Consider the following 16,077-nt stretch of genomic DNA (forward strand, 5'->3'; position numbering starts at 1 on the left):
ATGTAACTATGACAAAGAGGGGGGAAAAGGAAACAGAGGGAAAAAAAAAAAAAAGCAAAAGAAGTCACAAAGTGGATCTATGGAAGGACAGTACCTCCATGCTAAGTAGAAGTACCAGGTCTCTACTAGGATAAAGCAGCTGTTCTGGTATTAAAAATTTTATGTGTTTATGTTTAAAAGCATTTGCAATTCAAGTGTCCATTTACCAGCTGGCACCAATGCATACTGACCACCCAATCCCCATTATTACCCAAAACTTCCTTAACAAGCCTGCAGCAAAATCAAAAGTTCCAGGAAGAATTCCTTCTCAGCTACTTTATAATTCCAGTCAATAAACACAGTTTTTTTTCCCTCCTGGAAATGTTATGTTGTATTACAAAATCCTGCAAAAAGTTTTCCTCTAACTAGATACTCCAAAGGGTCAGCAGTAAATGTGCTGACAACAGACAACAGAAGCACTTAGGGTCCACAGACAACAGAAGCACTTAGGGTCCTACTGTCTTCAGCTTATTAATGCATTGAGTATATCTAAAGTACAAAGAACACTTGCTGGTATCAGAGAAGCTTATAAGGACAGGGCTACATAAATCTTTCTTGGTCACTATTTATTTCCCTGTCATACTTCAATTGCTAAAATAAAATGCTGCAGCACCCATACATTTATGAGTAGGTCTGTACAGTTTACAGAATTTTGTTCTAGTTTGATCATTACTCTCTCCCAGAATGCAGACTTACAACTACATCAAGGAAGGTGTTAAAATGCGCACTGTAATAACAGCAACTATGAGGTTAGGAGGTTAGAGAATGTCACTCTGACAAAAAATTCCACATGTGTAAGTAAAGGACACTTGAGCTATCCAAAATAACTGGGTTCAGTTCTTCCCAAAAAGTTAAAAGTAAAGAAATAAAAGGGCACACACACTGAGAAAGTAGAGTTGCTTGGATTTTTTTCCTTCAGGAAAAAAATCTGCTACTAAAGGAAATTCAGTGTAAAAATCCCACCTATAATAAGAATATTCACTTTTTCTGATAACGAAAACTAGAAATCGGGTAGATGGCCATGGACAGGAGAAGAAATCCTGAACAAAATGTTGTATAAGAATGTGATGGACTTTGATTTTACTTTAAAATAAAGTAGATAGGTAGAATTCAAAGAAATACCAAAATACTCATAAGAAGTGACATATAACTTTAACATATTTAACATGTATTGGTTAACCTACCATCTGGGGGAGGGAGTGGGGGGAAGGAAGGGAAAAATTGGAACAAAAGGTTTTGCAATTGTCAATGCTGAAAAATTACCCATGCATATATCTTGGGTATAAGCTATAATAAAAAAAAAATAGAAACTCAAATTTAAAAAAAAGTGACATATAGTATAGCCAGAAGAATAATATACATAATAAGATATACAAAAGGAGCACTAAAATTAAGATGAATGTTGAAGAATTATGAAATCAATCAAAACTCCAGAAGACAAGATGAGGAAACAAACCTTCTTGCTTTCAGTAAAGAAATGGGAAATTTGCTCTATACCATCAGACTTGGTCAGTCTGCTTTTTCTCTTAAGAGTTTTTCTCTGAATAGCAAGTAATCTATACGAGATTACTTGCTATCTTGGGGAGGGAGAAAGTAAAGTAGGGAGGGAGAAAAATTTGGAACACAAAGTCTTACAAAAATGAATGTTGAAAACTATCCTCACATGTATTTGGAAAATTAAAATGCTACTGAAATTTTTAAAAAGAGTTTTTCTTGTTACAAGGAAGATTTTGTGGAGGGGAAAGATACCCAGAATAAACAAAGAATATGGCACAAGATATAAACTCTAAGATTTGTTTTGGGAAAAAAAGACAAAATAAAGCACAGAAGATATCGAGCTCAAGTCCCTTCCCAACCATTTGCTAGTTGTGTGACCTTTAGCAAGCCACTTAAATGAAGTCTCAGTTATCTCATCTATAAAAATTTCACCAATATCAGTCACATTATCTGCCTCACAGGTCTGTATCATGAGGATAAAAGGAGAATGTGTATAAAAACATTCTGGAAATTCAGAAGTGTTTCTCATAGCTTCTTTCCTTTCCTGCTAAGACATGTATCTCTAGAGAATCTTTCTAAGTCAGAAGCTTTGGAAATACAGAACTACTCTTTTTTCTTCTGCCTACATTCTTGAAGTAAATAACTCACCAACAATTCAACAAATATTTATTAAACCCCTAGCACAGCTTAAACATGACTGGCTTCTAGTCAAGGATAGAGTGAAGCTAAACAAGGGTTGGAAAGAACACCATGTGCTTAAAGCCCAAAACAATTAAATTAAAAAAAAAAAAAGATTTAAAGATTAAAAGCAAACATTGCCAGAGATTCAGGGCAGGTGAGGGAGGGGAGATGCCTACATATATACAGCAAACTAGATTCCACAAGGCAGAAGTGGGGAACTTTTTTTCTGCCAAGGGTCATTTGGATATTTATAATTTCATTCTAGGGCCATACAAAACTATCAACTTATAGAACTCAAGCAGTGAGAGATTGTTATACTTGAGCTTACAACTCATCATCAATTGTGCAAATGACTTCACAGGCTTTATACAGCCAGCAGGACATCCTGCACCCTTGCCAAAGGGTCTAGCCACATTGTGGGAAGTAGGATACCATTAAATAAGACCAAAATCCATAGCAAACAAACTCCAAGGAAAGTGCAAGCAATAAAATTCATAAACACTGAGATCTAGACCAAAATCACAAAATAAAAGTAACAAGCCAAATGCAAGGGGACAAATTTGACCTTCTAAGTATTACTGAAAGTCAGTGGGATGAAACTCATGACTGAAATATGATTCTGGATGAATAAGACTTATTCCAAAGTGACAAGATAAATCAATGAGGAGAAGTCACATTCTACATCAAAAAGATAAATTCACGGAAGGAAATTCAGGAAGCTGAAATCTAAAACACAAAAGTATCTGGATAAAGATCATTACAAGAAGAAATAAGGCAATGGTGTCACCAGAGTAAATCATATACCAGCTAGATAGGAAGGAAAAAAGGTGTTAAATTCAAGAAAAGCATCAAGGCTAGGGGTAAGGCATCGTATGCCAATGATTAGGGGGAGCAAGGAAAGAACTTCAATTATTGAGACATCTCTTGGAGTTTTCTTGCTAAAAAAAAAAAAAAAAAAATCAGCTAGGATTTCAGGCAAAATTGGACTACAATTACTTCTTAGATTGTGATTCCCAATCCTACTATCTCAATAAACAAATTATCCAATGTGTGTTAACGAAAATTAGAGCAAGAATAAGAAACATTAAGAAACATTTCTATATAATAAAATGCTTTCTGAAAAAAAACAACAACAAAGGACTCTGTGAAGACAGTTTCCCTTAATTGCTTCCCTGATGCATACTCATCATGACCAACTCTAATAAACCTACTTAAGCAACATCCATTAAGGTCTCTGTTACACAGGATAAACTCATTTTCCCTATAATAGTAATGAAAATATCCTTGAGACTTAATTGGCTCAAGCCACTGACAAAAGATGAATACCTTACTACCTCCTAACAGTTGCTCCTCCAAATTGATTAATCAATTCTGTGGAACCCCCACCCAAAAAGGAATAAAAGTAATAAAAAACTCTAGGATGGATGAAAGCAGAATTTTAAAAAGAAAACAGAATGGAAATTAATGCAGAAATAAAAGTTCTTAAATAAGAAATCAATAAAAAATAATTAGAAACATGACAGAATCACTACAAAATAGACACAAAAAAAGAATGACATATTTTGACTTCAAAAACACAAAAGTAGAAAAATGTTAACAAAAATCAAAATACTAAATATACAAAATATACTATGTATAGAATATATATATATAAATACATATACAAAATATTATAAATATACAAAAGTACTACATAACCCAAAGTAACCAGCATTGAAAACAGGATGCAGAGAGATAAGAATAATTTAAAAATATATAAATGTAAAAGCCTGAATACAATATGAAGATAAAAATGTTTTACATTATCCAGAAGTTCCCTGTAAACATGGAACAAAGTATTGATTGATAAAATTTACAGGCTGTTATTAAATAGAAAGTTCAAATTTAAGTCACCAAGGTGTCAATGTTGCTTGACTGTTCTAATTTGTTACAAGAAAGATTTCAATTAATTAATATACATTTATTAGCACCTATGTGCTAGGTACTATTTGTGAGTTAGGCAGTAAATATCCTCAAACTGCTATAATCTAGTGCTGAAAACAATAAAAGTCATATAGATAAGTAAACAAAAACATATTAAAAAGAAATACAAAGAAATGGGGGAAGTGAGCAGAAACAACTGAGGCAATTTTTCAACAATGTTTTGCCCATGCATATTTTAATAATCATACAAGATTCTTGAAAGATGTAATAAGATAGCTTTTTTCAAAGACCCTCTGATAATATTAATATCAAAAGAAGCAAAAAAGCAAAAAAACAAAAACAAAAACAAAAAACATGGGAACCTATGCTTGTCCAAGGTACTTATCACTATTATGTAGAAGTTCAGAAGAGTAAAACTGAAGAGGGAATTCCTTAGAAATATTGAGGTGACCCCCCGCCCTGAAGCTCCTATTCAGACTACATAATGACTATGGACTTAGAAAAATACTGCAAATGGTCAATAAGCCGGGCCCAGAATTGAAGAGAAGGAAAATGGATAAGATTGTATTAAAAAAAAAAATCATACAGCTGTTGTAATGACACCCTAAAACAAAGTTCCATCTTTGTAACACTAAATAAGTCATGAAATAATACAATTTCCTAAAAGGGAAAGCTGATGGTCACCAAAAGAGTAATGAAGAAGTACATGGTGGTTATGAGCAAGCTAAAATACAATATAAATAAGAAATTATTCAGAAATGAAGCTAAAATGCATGAGTAGAAAAACATATCTGCTAGTCATGTAGTAAAAATGAGAAATAGCAAATTGACAGTCTCTATGTTCCAATGATACTCACATAATATTTTAAAAACATAAGGAAGCTTCCCAGCATTTTGGATGAACTTCCTATGGTACCTTTGTGAGAAGTCATGGACAAAGGTTACAAAAGATGAACAGGTATATAGGAGTTACAAGAAGTGCCCCATATCAATGAGATTACAGAACTTTTGGAGCATTTGAATATTATTGTTAGACTGAGACTTAGTAAGAGTGGATCCATAATTGGGATATGGCTGTGAATAGTTATATTTTATTTAAATGAATCAGATAAATAAAAAGACAAGTCACTTAAAAATGTTGCCTGCCTCAGTTTTCTCAATTGTAAAATGGGGATAATAATAGTTCTCTCTTGTTGTGAGAATGAAATGAGAAATTGTAAAGCAACTTGCAAAGCTACATGCTCTGTGTATGCCAAGTATTATTATTATTATTATTACCACTATTATTATAACAGCAGCAATATATACTAAGGAAATCTACTCATGTAGAAATTCAGTGGAATGGAAAATACTGTGGAGAAGGTTTAGGTAAAGAAAAAGAATATTAGTTAGAATCTGATAGATACCACTGATTCTATGGGAAAAGATTTAAGAGATCCAAAAAGACAGATGGAATCCTATGATCTAAAATTCTAAAGGAAAAATCAGCTCAAGAGAGAGAAGAAATGAAATCCTGAAAATACACATTGAAACAAAATCCAATAAGAAGGAAATGTGGGAGAGAGCACAACAGAGTAGGAAAAGCCCTGGAACTGAAATCAGAAGATCAAGGGTCAAATCTCAGTTCTGCCATTTATTATATGTGTGATCCTGGGCAGTTCCCTTCACTTTTCTCTTTCCTTTTCAATTTCCTCTTCTGTGAAATAGGAATTTTACATCCACTTCATAGGGCTGTTAAAAGGGTCAAGTGAGATAATATTTGTAAGGAGTTTTGCTCAGTGCCTAACAATGAGCACAGTAAGTGCTTAATAAATGCTTAATCCTTTCTTCCTTCTCTCACTTTCAAAATCCTGATCGTAGTTGTGAGATTACTTTTGCAGACCAGCAAGCTGGCTGGTTTGGCTAGAGCCAAATAGTGTATGAAAGAGAATAATGGTCAAGAAATCTGGAAAGGAAGGGTAGCCAGAGTGGATGCCTTTTTTGTCAAGATGCTGGAGGAAGGGACTTTTCTAACCTGAGTTCCTTATCCTATTCATTGACTCTTCAGAACTGATGAAAAACTAGTAGAGGCATAGGGCACTAGGTGGTGTGATTTATAATGTCCAGGGCTAGTTCTCTGGAGGACGTCGGGATTAGACTGAGTCCTTAGTCTTAGTGGAGGAGTGAAGGAGGCAGGAGGGCCACATGGCTGGTCAAAGATGGAGTCTAGAATCTGGCATCTTCTCTTGTGGCTGTGGCTGAGAGAACATTCCCAGTTGTTCTTAAATACTTCAGTACAATTGCATCACTACAACATACTGAGCACACAAAACCATTACATCCCCATAGAGAACCATTATGTCACACTGAATAGGTACTTAGCTATAAGCACCATGCTGACCTAAACTGAAGTACACCCTTTAGGAGTTCTGGCCCTCCATAAGGTGGAACAACGAATAGAACAGGATGGCCCAAGTTCAAATCTAGCTTCAAATATCTGACATTTACTAACTGTGAGGCCTTGGACAAGTTCCTTAAATTTGGAAGAAGGCTATCCATCTTTCACTGACCATGTAAGGGAAAATTTTTGATCAGAAACAGGAGATTAAGAAAGGTAAACTTCTGGAAGATCTATCCAAATTCCAAGGCTTGAGTCATGTGATCTACAATAGACCAGAAAATGTGAAGAAACTAACACAAGGTCAGTTGATTGTCAGCCACTTAGATGGCAACAGGGAGGTTAAGGAATACTTCCAGGATTTAGGTGCACCAAGGATCAGTGTCCAACTTGCCCTGTTACTTCAAAAACCTACTTTCAAACCCAGAAAGTCCCTAATGGGAAGTGACTACTTGCGGTGCCTGCCCATAAATGACATCTCAATGAACTGGATAATAGTGACCAACCTGGGTTCAGCCTGCTGAAGTTACTATATTTCAAAACACTAGACTTAACACCTCTAAGCAAACAGCTACAAAGTATATTATACATGATTAAAAATCTCGCCAGAAGAGTACAAGAAGCTTGACTTGGCTAGCACTTGGCCAATATAATTTATTTCTATATCATGAATCCAGACCAAGATGTGAAACTGATCATGAAATTCAACCCAAAGCCAGTGGCTCACAACAGAGCCTTTGAAGAACCAAGAATAATTCTGCTGCTTCCTTCCTACCCTGCCATCATAGCCCAAGGATCCTGTTGGAAGATGCTTCAAAAGCTTCAGATGGGAACAAGTAGCCCCCAATAGCTTTAAATTTTGGTTTGGGGGCTTTTTAAAGGCCCCACATCAAACATCCTCAAATAGTTTTATATGTCAAAATTCAACATTTCCTATTTAAGTATGATGAAAGTCTTCATCAAAATCACCACTTGAAAAATCATAGTCAAAAACCTTAATGACAAGTAGAGTTGCTTCTGAAGCATTACCAGTCATTCAAATAAATGTCCTTTATCAGGAAGTAGTTACCAGAATCCAATATCTAAAGAAACTACAGTGTGTTTTACTGTATTTAAAAACTATTTATTTATACATTTCTTTAACATATCTCATCCCTCCCAAAACATGAGCAACACAAAGCAAATTACCTGGTAGGAGAAATGTCTGTAACTACTGTTATCAAAGGAAAAAGTAAAGATGCTAAAAATGTTTAATTTTCCACTTGTAAATATTTTTTAATTAACATTGGGGCAGCTCAGTGGCACAGTGGATAGAGCACCAGCCCTGAAGTCAGGAGAACCTAAGTTCAAATTAGGTCTCATATTTGAGACACTTCCTAGCTGTATTACCCTGGGCAAGTCACTTAACCCCAATTGCCTCAGGGAAAAAAAAATTTTAAATCCACACAATAAATATTTTATTATATATTAAGAGACTAGTAGTGAGAATATTATATGATGTTAATTTAGAGACAAAGAGGAAGAAAAGACCAATGTGGAACAAAATAATTTCTCCTGCCCTAGAGAAGCAGATGAAAAATGACTATTCAACTAGTACTAAATTTAAAATGTCAAAGATTTTAAAAATGGATCCAGATAAATTATAAAGATTTAGTTAGGATATATTTTCCAAGAAAAAATTAAATTAATAAATTTTTCCAAAAACCAGAATTTAAAATTTTTTATTTTTCCTAAGAAAAAGAAATTTTTTTTAATAAGATAAATAATTGCCCCTAAATAACCAATCTTTTTAAACCGGGTAGTTAAAAAAATCAAAAAATTTTCCCAATTGAAAACTTTTAAATTTAAGGGGAATTTGGAGCTAAAAAAATAAATTTCATTCCCAATTTAAACAATTCAGGCAAAGAAAGTGGAGAAAAGAATACTTAACAAGAGTTTTAAAATCCGTTAAATAAGGCCCAGTTTACCCATTTTCATCAATAAATGAAAAGTCAAGCCAAATTTTGTTGAAAAAAGCATTTTAACCATTTTACAAATGGGTTATTTGGGAGAAATTTTTGTTTTTAAACTATTTTTTAAAATGATCCAAACCCAATTATTTTTTGTTTATTTATTTTATTAATTTTATTTTTCAAAATTTAATGAAATTTTTAAATTTGTTTTCAAAATTTAAAAATTTTTTCCCCCCTCCCAATTAATAAAATTATTTAAATATAGTTTTTAAAAATTAATAATTTCACAATTACTAAAAAATCAAATCCCCTTAAAAAAAAAGAGAAAAAGAGAGGAAAAGGAAAAAAGGAAAAAAAGGGGGGGGGGGGAAAAAAAAAAAGAGAGAGAAAAGGAGAGGAGAGGGAAGGGAAGGAGAGAAAGACAGAGAGAGAGGACAGAGGGAAGAAAGAGAGAGAGAGAGAGAAGAGAGAGAGAGAGAGGAGAGAGAGAGAAAAAGAGAGAGAGAGAGAAAGAGAGAGAAAAAGAGAGAGAGAAGCAAAACAAAATGCAAGCAAACAACAACAAAAAGAGTGAAAATGCTATGTTATGAACCACGCGCAATTCCCATGGTCCTCTCTCTTGTGTAGATGGCTTTCTTCATCACTGAACAATTGGCATTGTTGAAGAGAGCCACATCCATCAGAATTGATCATCGTATAGTCGTTACCATGATGTATAATGATCTCCTAGTTCTGCTCATTTCACTCAGCATCAGTTCATATAAGTCTCTCCAGACCTTTCTGAAATCATACTGTTTATCGTTTCTTACAGAACAATAATATTCCAGAACATTCAAATACCACAATTAATTCAGCCATTCTCCAATTTATAAGCATCCATTCAGTTTCCAGTTTCTTGCCATTACAAAAAGAGCTGCAACAAATATTTTTGCACATGTGGGTCCCTTTCCCTCCTTTAAGATCTCTTTGTGATATAAGCCCAGTAGTAACTCTGCTGGATCAAAGGGTATGCACAGTTTGATAACTTTGGGGGCATAATTCCAGATTGCTCTCCAGAATGGCTGGATCCATTTACAATTCCACCAATAGTGTGCATCAGTGTCCTAGTTTTCCCACATCCCCTCCAGCATTTATCATTACCTTTTCCTGTCATTTTAGCCAATGTGAGAGGTGTGTAGTGGTACCTCAGAGTTGTCAATTTGGATTTCTCTGATCAATAGTGATTTAGAGCACCTTTTCATATGACTAGAAATAGTTTCAATTTCTTCATCTGAAAATTGTCTGTTCATATCCTTTGACCATTTATCAATTGGAGAATGGCTTGAGTTCTTATAAATTTGAGTCAATTATCTATATATTTTGGAAATGAGGCCTTCATCAGAACCTTTGAGGTAAAAATGTTTTCCCAGTTTATTGCTTCCCTTCTAATCTTGTCTACATTAGTTTTTTTGTACAAAATTTTTTAAATTTAATATAATCAAAATTATCAATTTTGTGATCAGTGATGATCTCTAGTTCTTCTTTGGTCACAAATTCCTTCCTCCTCCACAGATCTGAGAGGTAAACTATCCTATGTTCTTTTAATTTGTTTATAATATCACTCTTTATATTTAGATCATGAACCCATTTTGACTTTATCTTGGTATATGGTGTTAGGTGTGGGTCAATGCCTAGTTTCTGCCATATTAGTTTCCAATTTTCCCAGCAGTTTTTGTCAAATAGTGAATTCTTATGCCAAAGCTGGGGTCTTTGGGTTTGTCAAACACTAGATTACTATAGTCATTGACTATTTTGTCCTGTGAACCAAACCTATTTCACTGATTAACTTCTCTATTTCTTAGGCAATGCCAAATGCTTTTGATGACTGCTGCTTTATAATATAATTTTAGATCTCGTACAACTAGGCCACCTTCATTTGCATTTTTTTTCATTAATTCCCTTGAAATTCTTGACCTTTTGACTTCCAGATGAATTTTGTTGCTATTTTTCCTAGGTCAGTAAAATAGTCTCTTGGAAGTCTGATTAGTATAGCACTAAATAAATAGATAAATTTAGGTAGTATTGTTGTCTTTATTATATTCACTAGACCTATCCAAGAACACTTGATATTTTTCCAATTGTTTAGATCTGACTTTATTTATGTGGAAAGTGTTTTATACTTTTGCAAAGGAACTATATGGTTCCTGATTTTCTCTTGGCAGATAGATTCTCAAATATTTTATACTATTGATAGTTATTTTAAATGGAATTTCTCTTTGTATCTCTTGCTGTTGGACTTTGTTAGTGATATATAAAAATGCTGATGATTTACGTGGGGATTTATTTTGTATCCTGCAACTTTGCTAAAGTTGTAGATTATTTCTAATAATCTTTTAGTTGATTCTCTAGGTTCTCTAAGTATACCATCATATCATCTGCAAAAAGTGATAATTTGGTTTCCTCATTACCTACTCTAATTACTTTAATCTCTTTTTCTTCTCTTATTGCCAAAGCTAGCATTTCTAATACAATATTGAATAGTAATGGTGATAGTGGACAACATTGTTTCCCTTCTGATCTTACTGGAAATGGTTCCAGTTTAACCCCATTACATATAATGCTTACTGATGGTTTTAAATAGATGCTACTGACTATTTTAAGAAAAGTTCATTTATTCCTATACTCTCTAGTGTTTTTAATGGGAATGGATATTGGATTTATCAAATGCTTCTTCTGCATCTACTGAGATAATCATATTTTTTTTTAATTTGGTTACTGATATAGTCAATTACAATAGCAAAGAATTTAAAAGAAAATGCATAATCTGACTTTTCCACTATGTGATGCTAAGTATCTAGCTTGATGGTTATTTTTCTTTTGCACCAAAATAACTAGTCATTTTCACATTTCAATATAAGCTTTTCCCTATTGTAAGATAGAGGAAAAAAAAAAATATCCCTTCACTTTGAGGGGTCATCCTCTAAGCAGAGGCTGAAAAGATAAAAAGTTTTTCCTTATTAATGCAGAGCCCAAGACATGACTGGACCAAGGAATAAAAGCTTTGGTTTCAGCTTGGAAGTAGTTCTAAGATCTCTTTCAGCTCCTACATTCTTATTTTATGAAAAGACATAATTCAATTTAACAAACATTTATTAAGTGGTTACAGCAGTCAAGGAAAGCACTTTACCATGCTTTGACTTTAGAAAATAAAAATGTCCATATCACTACAAATATTATTAAACATTTACTTAATACCTAATATGTTCAAAGCAACATAAGTAAGATCAAACATTTTAAATGCATTTTAAATCTTATATTACCAGATTTAGGTTTCTTCAATCACTTCTGTGAAATTATTTTCTCACTTTGAAAAATGAGATAAGTGCTACCTAAATGCCACAGAAAATAAGAGATCAGGGATATGAAAATATTTTATAAAATGAGAAATGGTACAAATATTAGTGATAATTATTTTATCACTAATCTATACACCTGGAAAGAGCACTCAGGGGTTCTGATCCCTTTGCCCCGATTTTAACAATAATAATAATAATATTAATTTAATAATAATGATAATAGCTAAATTTTTTATAGTGTTTTAAGGTTTGCAAAGTGTTTTACATGTATTACTTCATCTGATCCTGTAAAGTAGGTGATATTACTACCGACATTTTACAGATAAGCAAATTGAAGCAGAGAGATTTTAAATGACCGTTCCAGTAGCACAAAGATAGTAAGAGTCTGAGGTAGGAATTTTTCAGCTCATGCTAACTCCAAATCCACTGTTATCCATGGCACTACCAAGCTGCCTAATCAAGATTAGTAATTAAAGATGGCTTTTAGTCTCATTTTAAAAAGTGAGAATATTTGAATAGAAAATTTAGTTTTCAAAATAAACTGGTATTCCCATGTAACTCAAAACTTAAGTCAAAGAACCAGCAATCAATGTAGTTGGGAAGTTTTTGAGAAAAGAATAATGTCTGAAACTTTTTCAGAGAAGGTCCCTATTTACATTAAGACAGGGCTTGTTAAATTTTTTCTATTTTCAACCCCTTTTTGTCTGGGAAATGTTTATGCGATCCCAGACATATAGGTATATTAAAAAGATATACAAATCAAACATTTACCAATATAAAAATAAAGAAATTTATTTTAAAACAATCTTTTGATACATATATAACTTTACCATTTATTAAAGATGAAAACAAATTTGCATACTAATGATAAATAAATGTGTTTAATTTTGCATGAAGAATTAAATCATAGTGGAATATATGATACCTTTTACTTTTGCCAAATTTTCCATGACCCCCACATTTAATTATGTGATCCTATTTGGGGTTGCAACCCACAGTTTAAGATTTCCCCTGTACCAATGAAATCTTTAATCCAGTCCCTATCTTGTGTATTCATTGAGATAAAGATAAACACACATCTAATTGTATGTATGAAAGCATATGCACAAATACATATTACACAGAATATTCCCAAAAGCTTAGTGCAATGTTAAACTTAATTATTAATTAGCTTTGTATCCCACAGCTTAAAACTTTCTTCAGGTTTTTACCGCACCCTAAATATAGTATATTTAGATAGAGAAGTGATATAGATCGTCTCTGAAAAAGGGTGTACTCTTAAAGCTATATGTTTGCAAGGAAAAAGAGAAACACATACATATGAGATGTCTTCTCACTGCTAGTGCTTTCTCTCTGAGACTACTTCCACTTTACTCTGCATATTTCTTGCATGTTGTAGTTGTTCAAGTTGTCTCCCCTATTCAGCTGTGAGTTCCTTGAAATTTGAAACTGTTTTTTGCTTTTCTTTGTATTTCCGGAACTTAGCAGAGTGCCTACTGCAGGAAGTGTTTAATAAATGTTTGCTGATTTTTTGTTGACACTTTAAAAAAACAAAATTAAACTAAACAAACAAACAAAAAAAGCCAGTAATCACAGTTTCATATTTAAGTTTCAAAGAACCTGGATATGAATAAAAAATAAAGATACATTCTTAGCAATTGCTTAATTAATATCTTTTATTCCAACAGGATTGGAACTTACCTTTGTTGAAGTCCTTAGGATCCAATGACAAACTATAGCCAGGAAGAGTCTCCAAAAGCAGTTTGTAGCAAGCCCTCCATCCAGGCTCAGCAATACTAGGGGCCACACACTGCATGGCGGCTACTCGCTTGAAGAAGGCAGATTTGCGATGGAAACCAATTAGCTCATAGAGCTCAGAAAGAATGCTGTAACGCTGGATTTTCTCTTCTTCTGAAAGCTGACATGCAGAAAGATACAATCATTAATTAATTAATGAAAGGTATTACTCATGTTATAAAAGTTATCTTTCAAAATGTACAACTTATAAACATACCAAAAATATAGATCCTATTAGCAGAAAAGAAAGGCCAAAGTTTAGAATGTAGGTGTAAGAAAAATTTTTTAAATTTGACATGAGGCAAAATCAACTCATTGCTAATATAGTAATACACATGACAAGGATCTTATTTTTTGTGATTCTTCATATATGTCTTTTGTTCTTAAAGGAAAATAAGCATTTTATATGAGCTCTCTATATTATAGTGTATTTACAAAGTAAATACTATTAGAGGGTTCATTTCATTGTAAATAATGAATGAGTATGACTTTGAAATAAAATATAAGTAAGTTTATATATTTATATTTAACAAAATATAGATAATTTCATCTTCTAACTTTTAAAATAAACATTAAACCTTTTTTTAAAATAATAGCTTTTTATTTTCAAAATAGATGCAAAGATAGTTTTCAACATTCACCCTTGCAAAACCTTGTGTTCTAAATTTTTTCTCCCTCCCTTCCCCTCATCCCTACCCCTAGACAGCAAGTAATCCAATATATGTTAAACATAAACATTAATTCTTATAAAAATGCATGAAGTATTGTTTGGCTTGGAGGTTATAATTTTATTTTAAAATTTCATGAACATATAATTAAAAACATCCTTCAGTCCATGTCTTACTTGTATAATATAATAATAAAGAGTTTTATTGTTACAAATATATTTGAAGGCTTCAACAATTTTCTAAGGCCCTCTCTTTTGAAGTATCTTTTTAATGGTCAGCAGGAGAAATGACCTACAAAGACCAGGTGGGGATACAAAATAGTATTAAGCAAGGACACTTTTGAACAAAGTCCAATTTTAAAAGTGGTGAGTTTATTAGTGTATATTTTCATGTGATGGTGATTTTTACTTCCCTATATGTCATAAAGAAGCAGTATGCTACAATGAATAGAGAGCTGACCTTAAAGCTACACTGAAAAGACAAGATGGAATCATAGATAGGATCTTGGTGAAACCCTGAGAAAATGACTTAACTCCAGACAGCTGTCCAAAACTAAAAGATATAAAAATGCTGTTCATTTGCATTGAAGAGAGCTTTATCATTAGGAATTCTATACAATAGAAGTCACAAGAACAGGTGGAAACAGCATACAACTTCATGACTATATATAGGGACTCAACTAATATGAAATCATAGGAATAATGATGTCCAGGATACAAAATGAATGGTAAGAAAAATTATGAATTAAGGCTAGAAAAGAAGACAAGAACTATATTAGAAAAGGTCTTTTATTCATCAGGCAGAAGAAAATCATGAATGATTTTGGAGCAGAGGAATGTTTATGTTCAGATTTATGCTTTCAGAAAGTTATAAACAGGGGCAGCTAGGTGGTTCAGTGGAGAGAGCACTAGGCCTGAAGTTAGGAGGACCTGAGTCTGGCCTCAGGTACTTAACACTTCCTAGCTGTGTGACTCTGGGCAGATCACTTAATATCAATTGCCTCAGGAAAAAAAATGGCTATAAACAGAGCACATGAAAGAAAATTTGCACTGGACAAAGACTGGTGTCAGAGAAATTAGGGTGATGGAAAAATAAAACAAGTAAGAATAAGGGTCTTAATGAAAGTAATGACTATAGCAGTGAAAAAGACTTATTAAGACTGCTTATGAATTCAGTTATCTCTATGCTGAAGGTTCTCAAATTTACATATTCAGACTTCCCCGAAGTCTCAGATAAAAATGCCACCTTCTACAGGGAATGTTTCTCAATCCCCTTGAATTCTAGACCTTCCCTTTTTTGATTATTTCCAATTTAGTTGTTTATCTGCTATCTCTCCTATTGAATGTGAGCTCCCTGAAAGCAGAGCCTACCTTTTATCTTTATATCCTCAACATCTAGCAAGTACCTAGCACAGAGTAGGCACTTAATTAATATTTATGAACTGACTGCCTACAGAACCCAACAGAGTCCCAACAACAACAACCAAAAAAAATCAGCTTTCAACAATAAATTCAATAAAGTTGCAGCACATAGGATAAATTCACAGAAATCAAGAGTTCCTATATATCATAATTAAAACCTAGGAGGGAGACATGGAAAGAGAATTTTCAATTAAAATAACTACACAGTTATTTGTGTATTTGGGAAGCTACCTGCCAAAACACAAATAGGAACTATGTGAATACAACTACAAAATATTCTCCAAAGAAACAAAGATAGTCCTAAATAGAGAAACAATAACTGTCACTGGAAGGCCAAGTCAATATAATAAAAATGACAATACTTAAATTAATTTACTTACTCAGTAA

At 33.1% G+C, this 16,077-nt stretch overlaps 1 protein-coding gene across 3 annotated transcripts in view; it reads right to left on the reverse strand.

The window, feature by feature from the left end:
- TRAPPC9 (trafficking protein particle complex 9) overlaps window positions 1–16,077 on the reverse strand; it is a 955,484-nt gene that overhangs the window by 868,350 nt on the left and 71,057 nt on the right. For all 3 annotated transcript variants that reach the window (XM_031955139.1, XM_031955089.1, XM_031955202.1), the window contains one exon: window positions 13,506–13,722. In XM_031955139.1, coding sequence (XP_031810999.1) covers window positions 13,506–13,722 — 217 coding nt within the window. The remainder of the gene's footprint in view (window positions 1–13,505; window positions 13,723–16,077) is intronic.

The sequence above is a fragment of the Sarcophilus harrisii genome, chromosome 1 (genome assembly GCF_902635505.1).
Source record: "Sarcophilus harrisii chromosome 1, mSarHar1.11, whole genome shotgun sequence".
NCBI classification, from domain to species: Eukaryota; Metazoa; Chordata; class Mammalia; order Dasyuromorphia; family Dasyuridae; genus Sarcophilus; species Sarcophilus harrisii.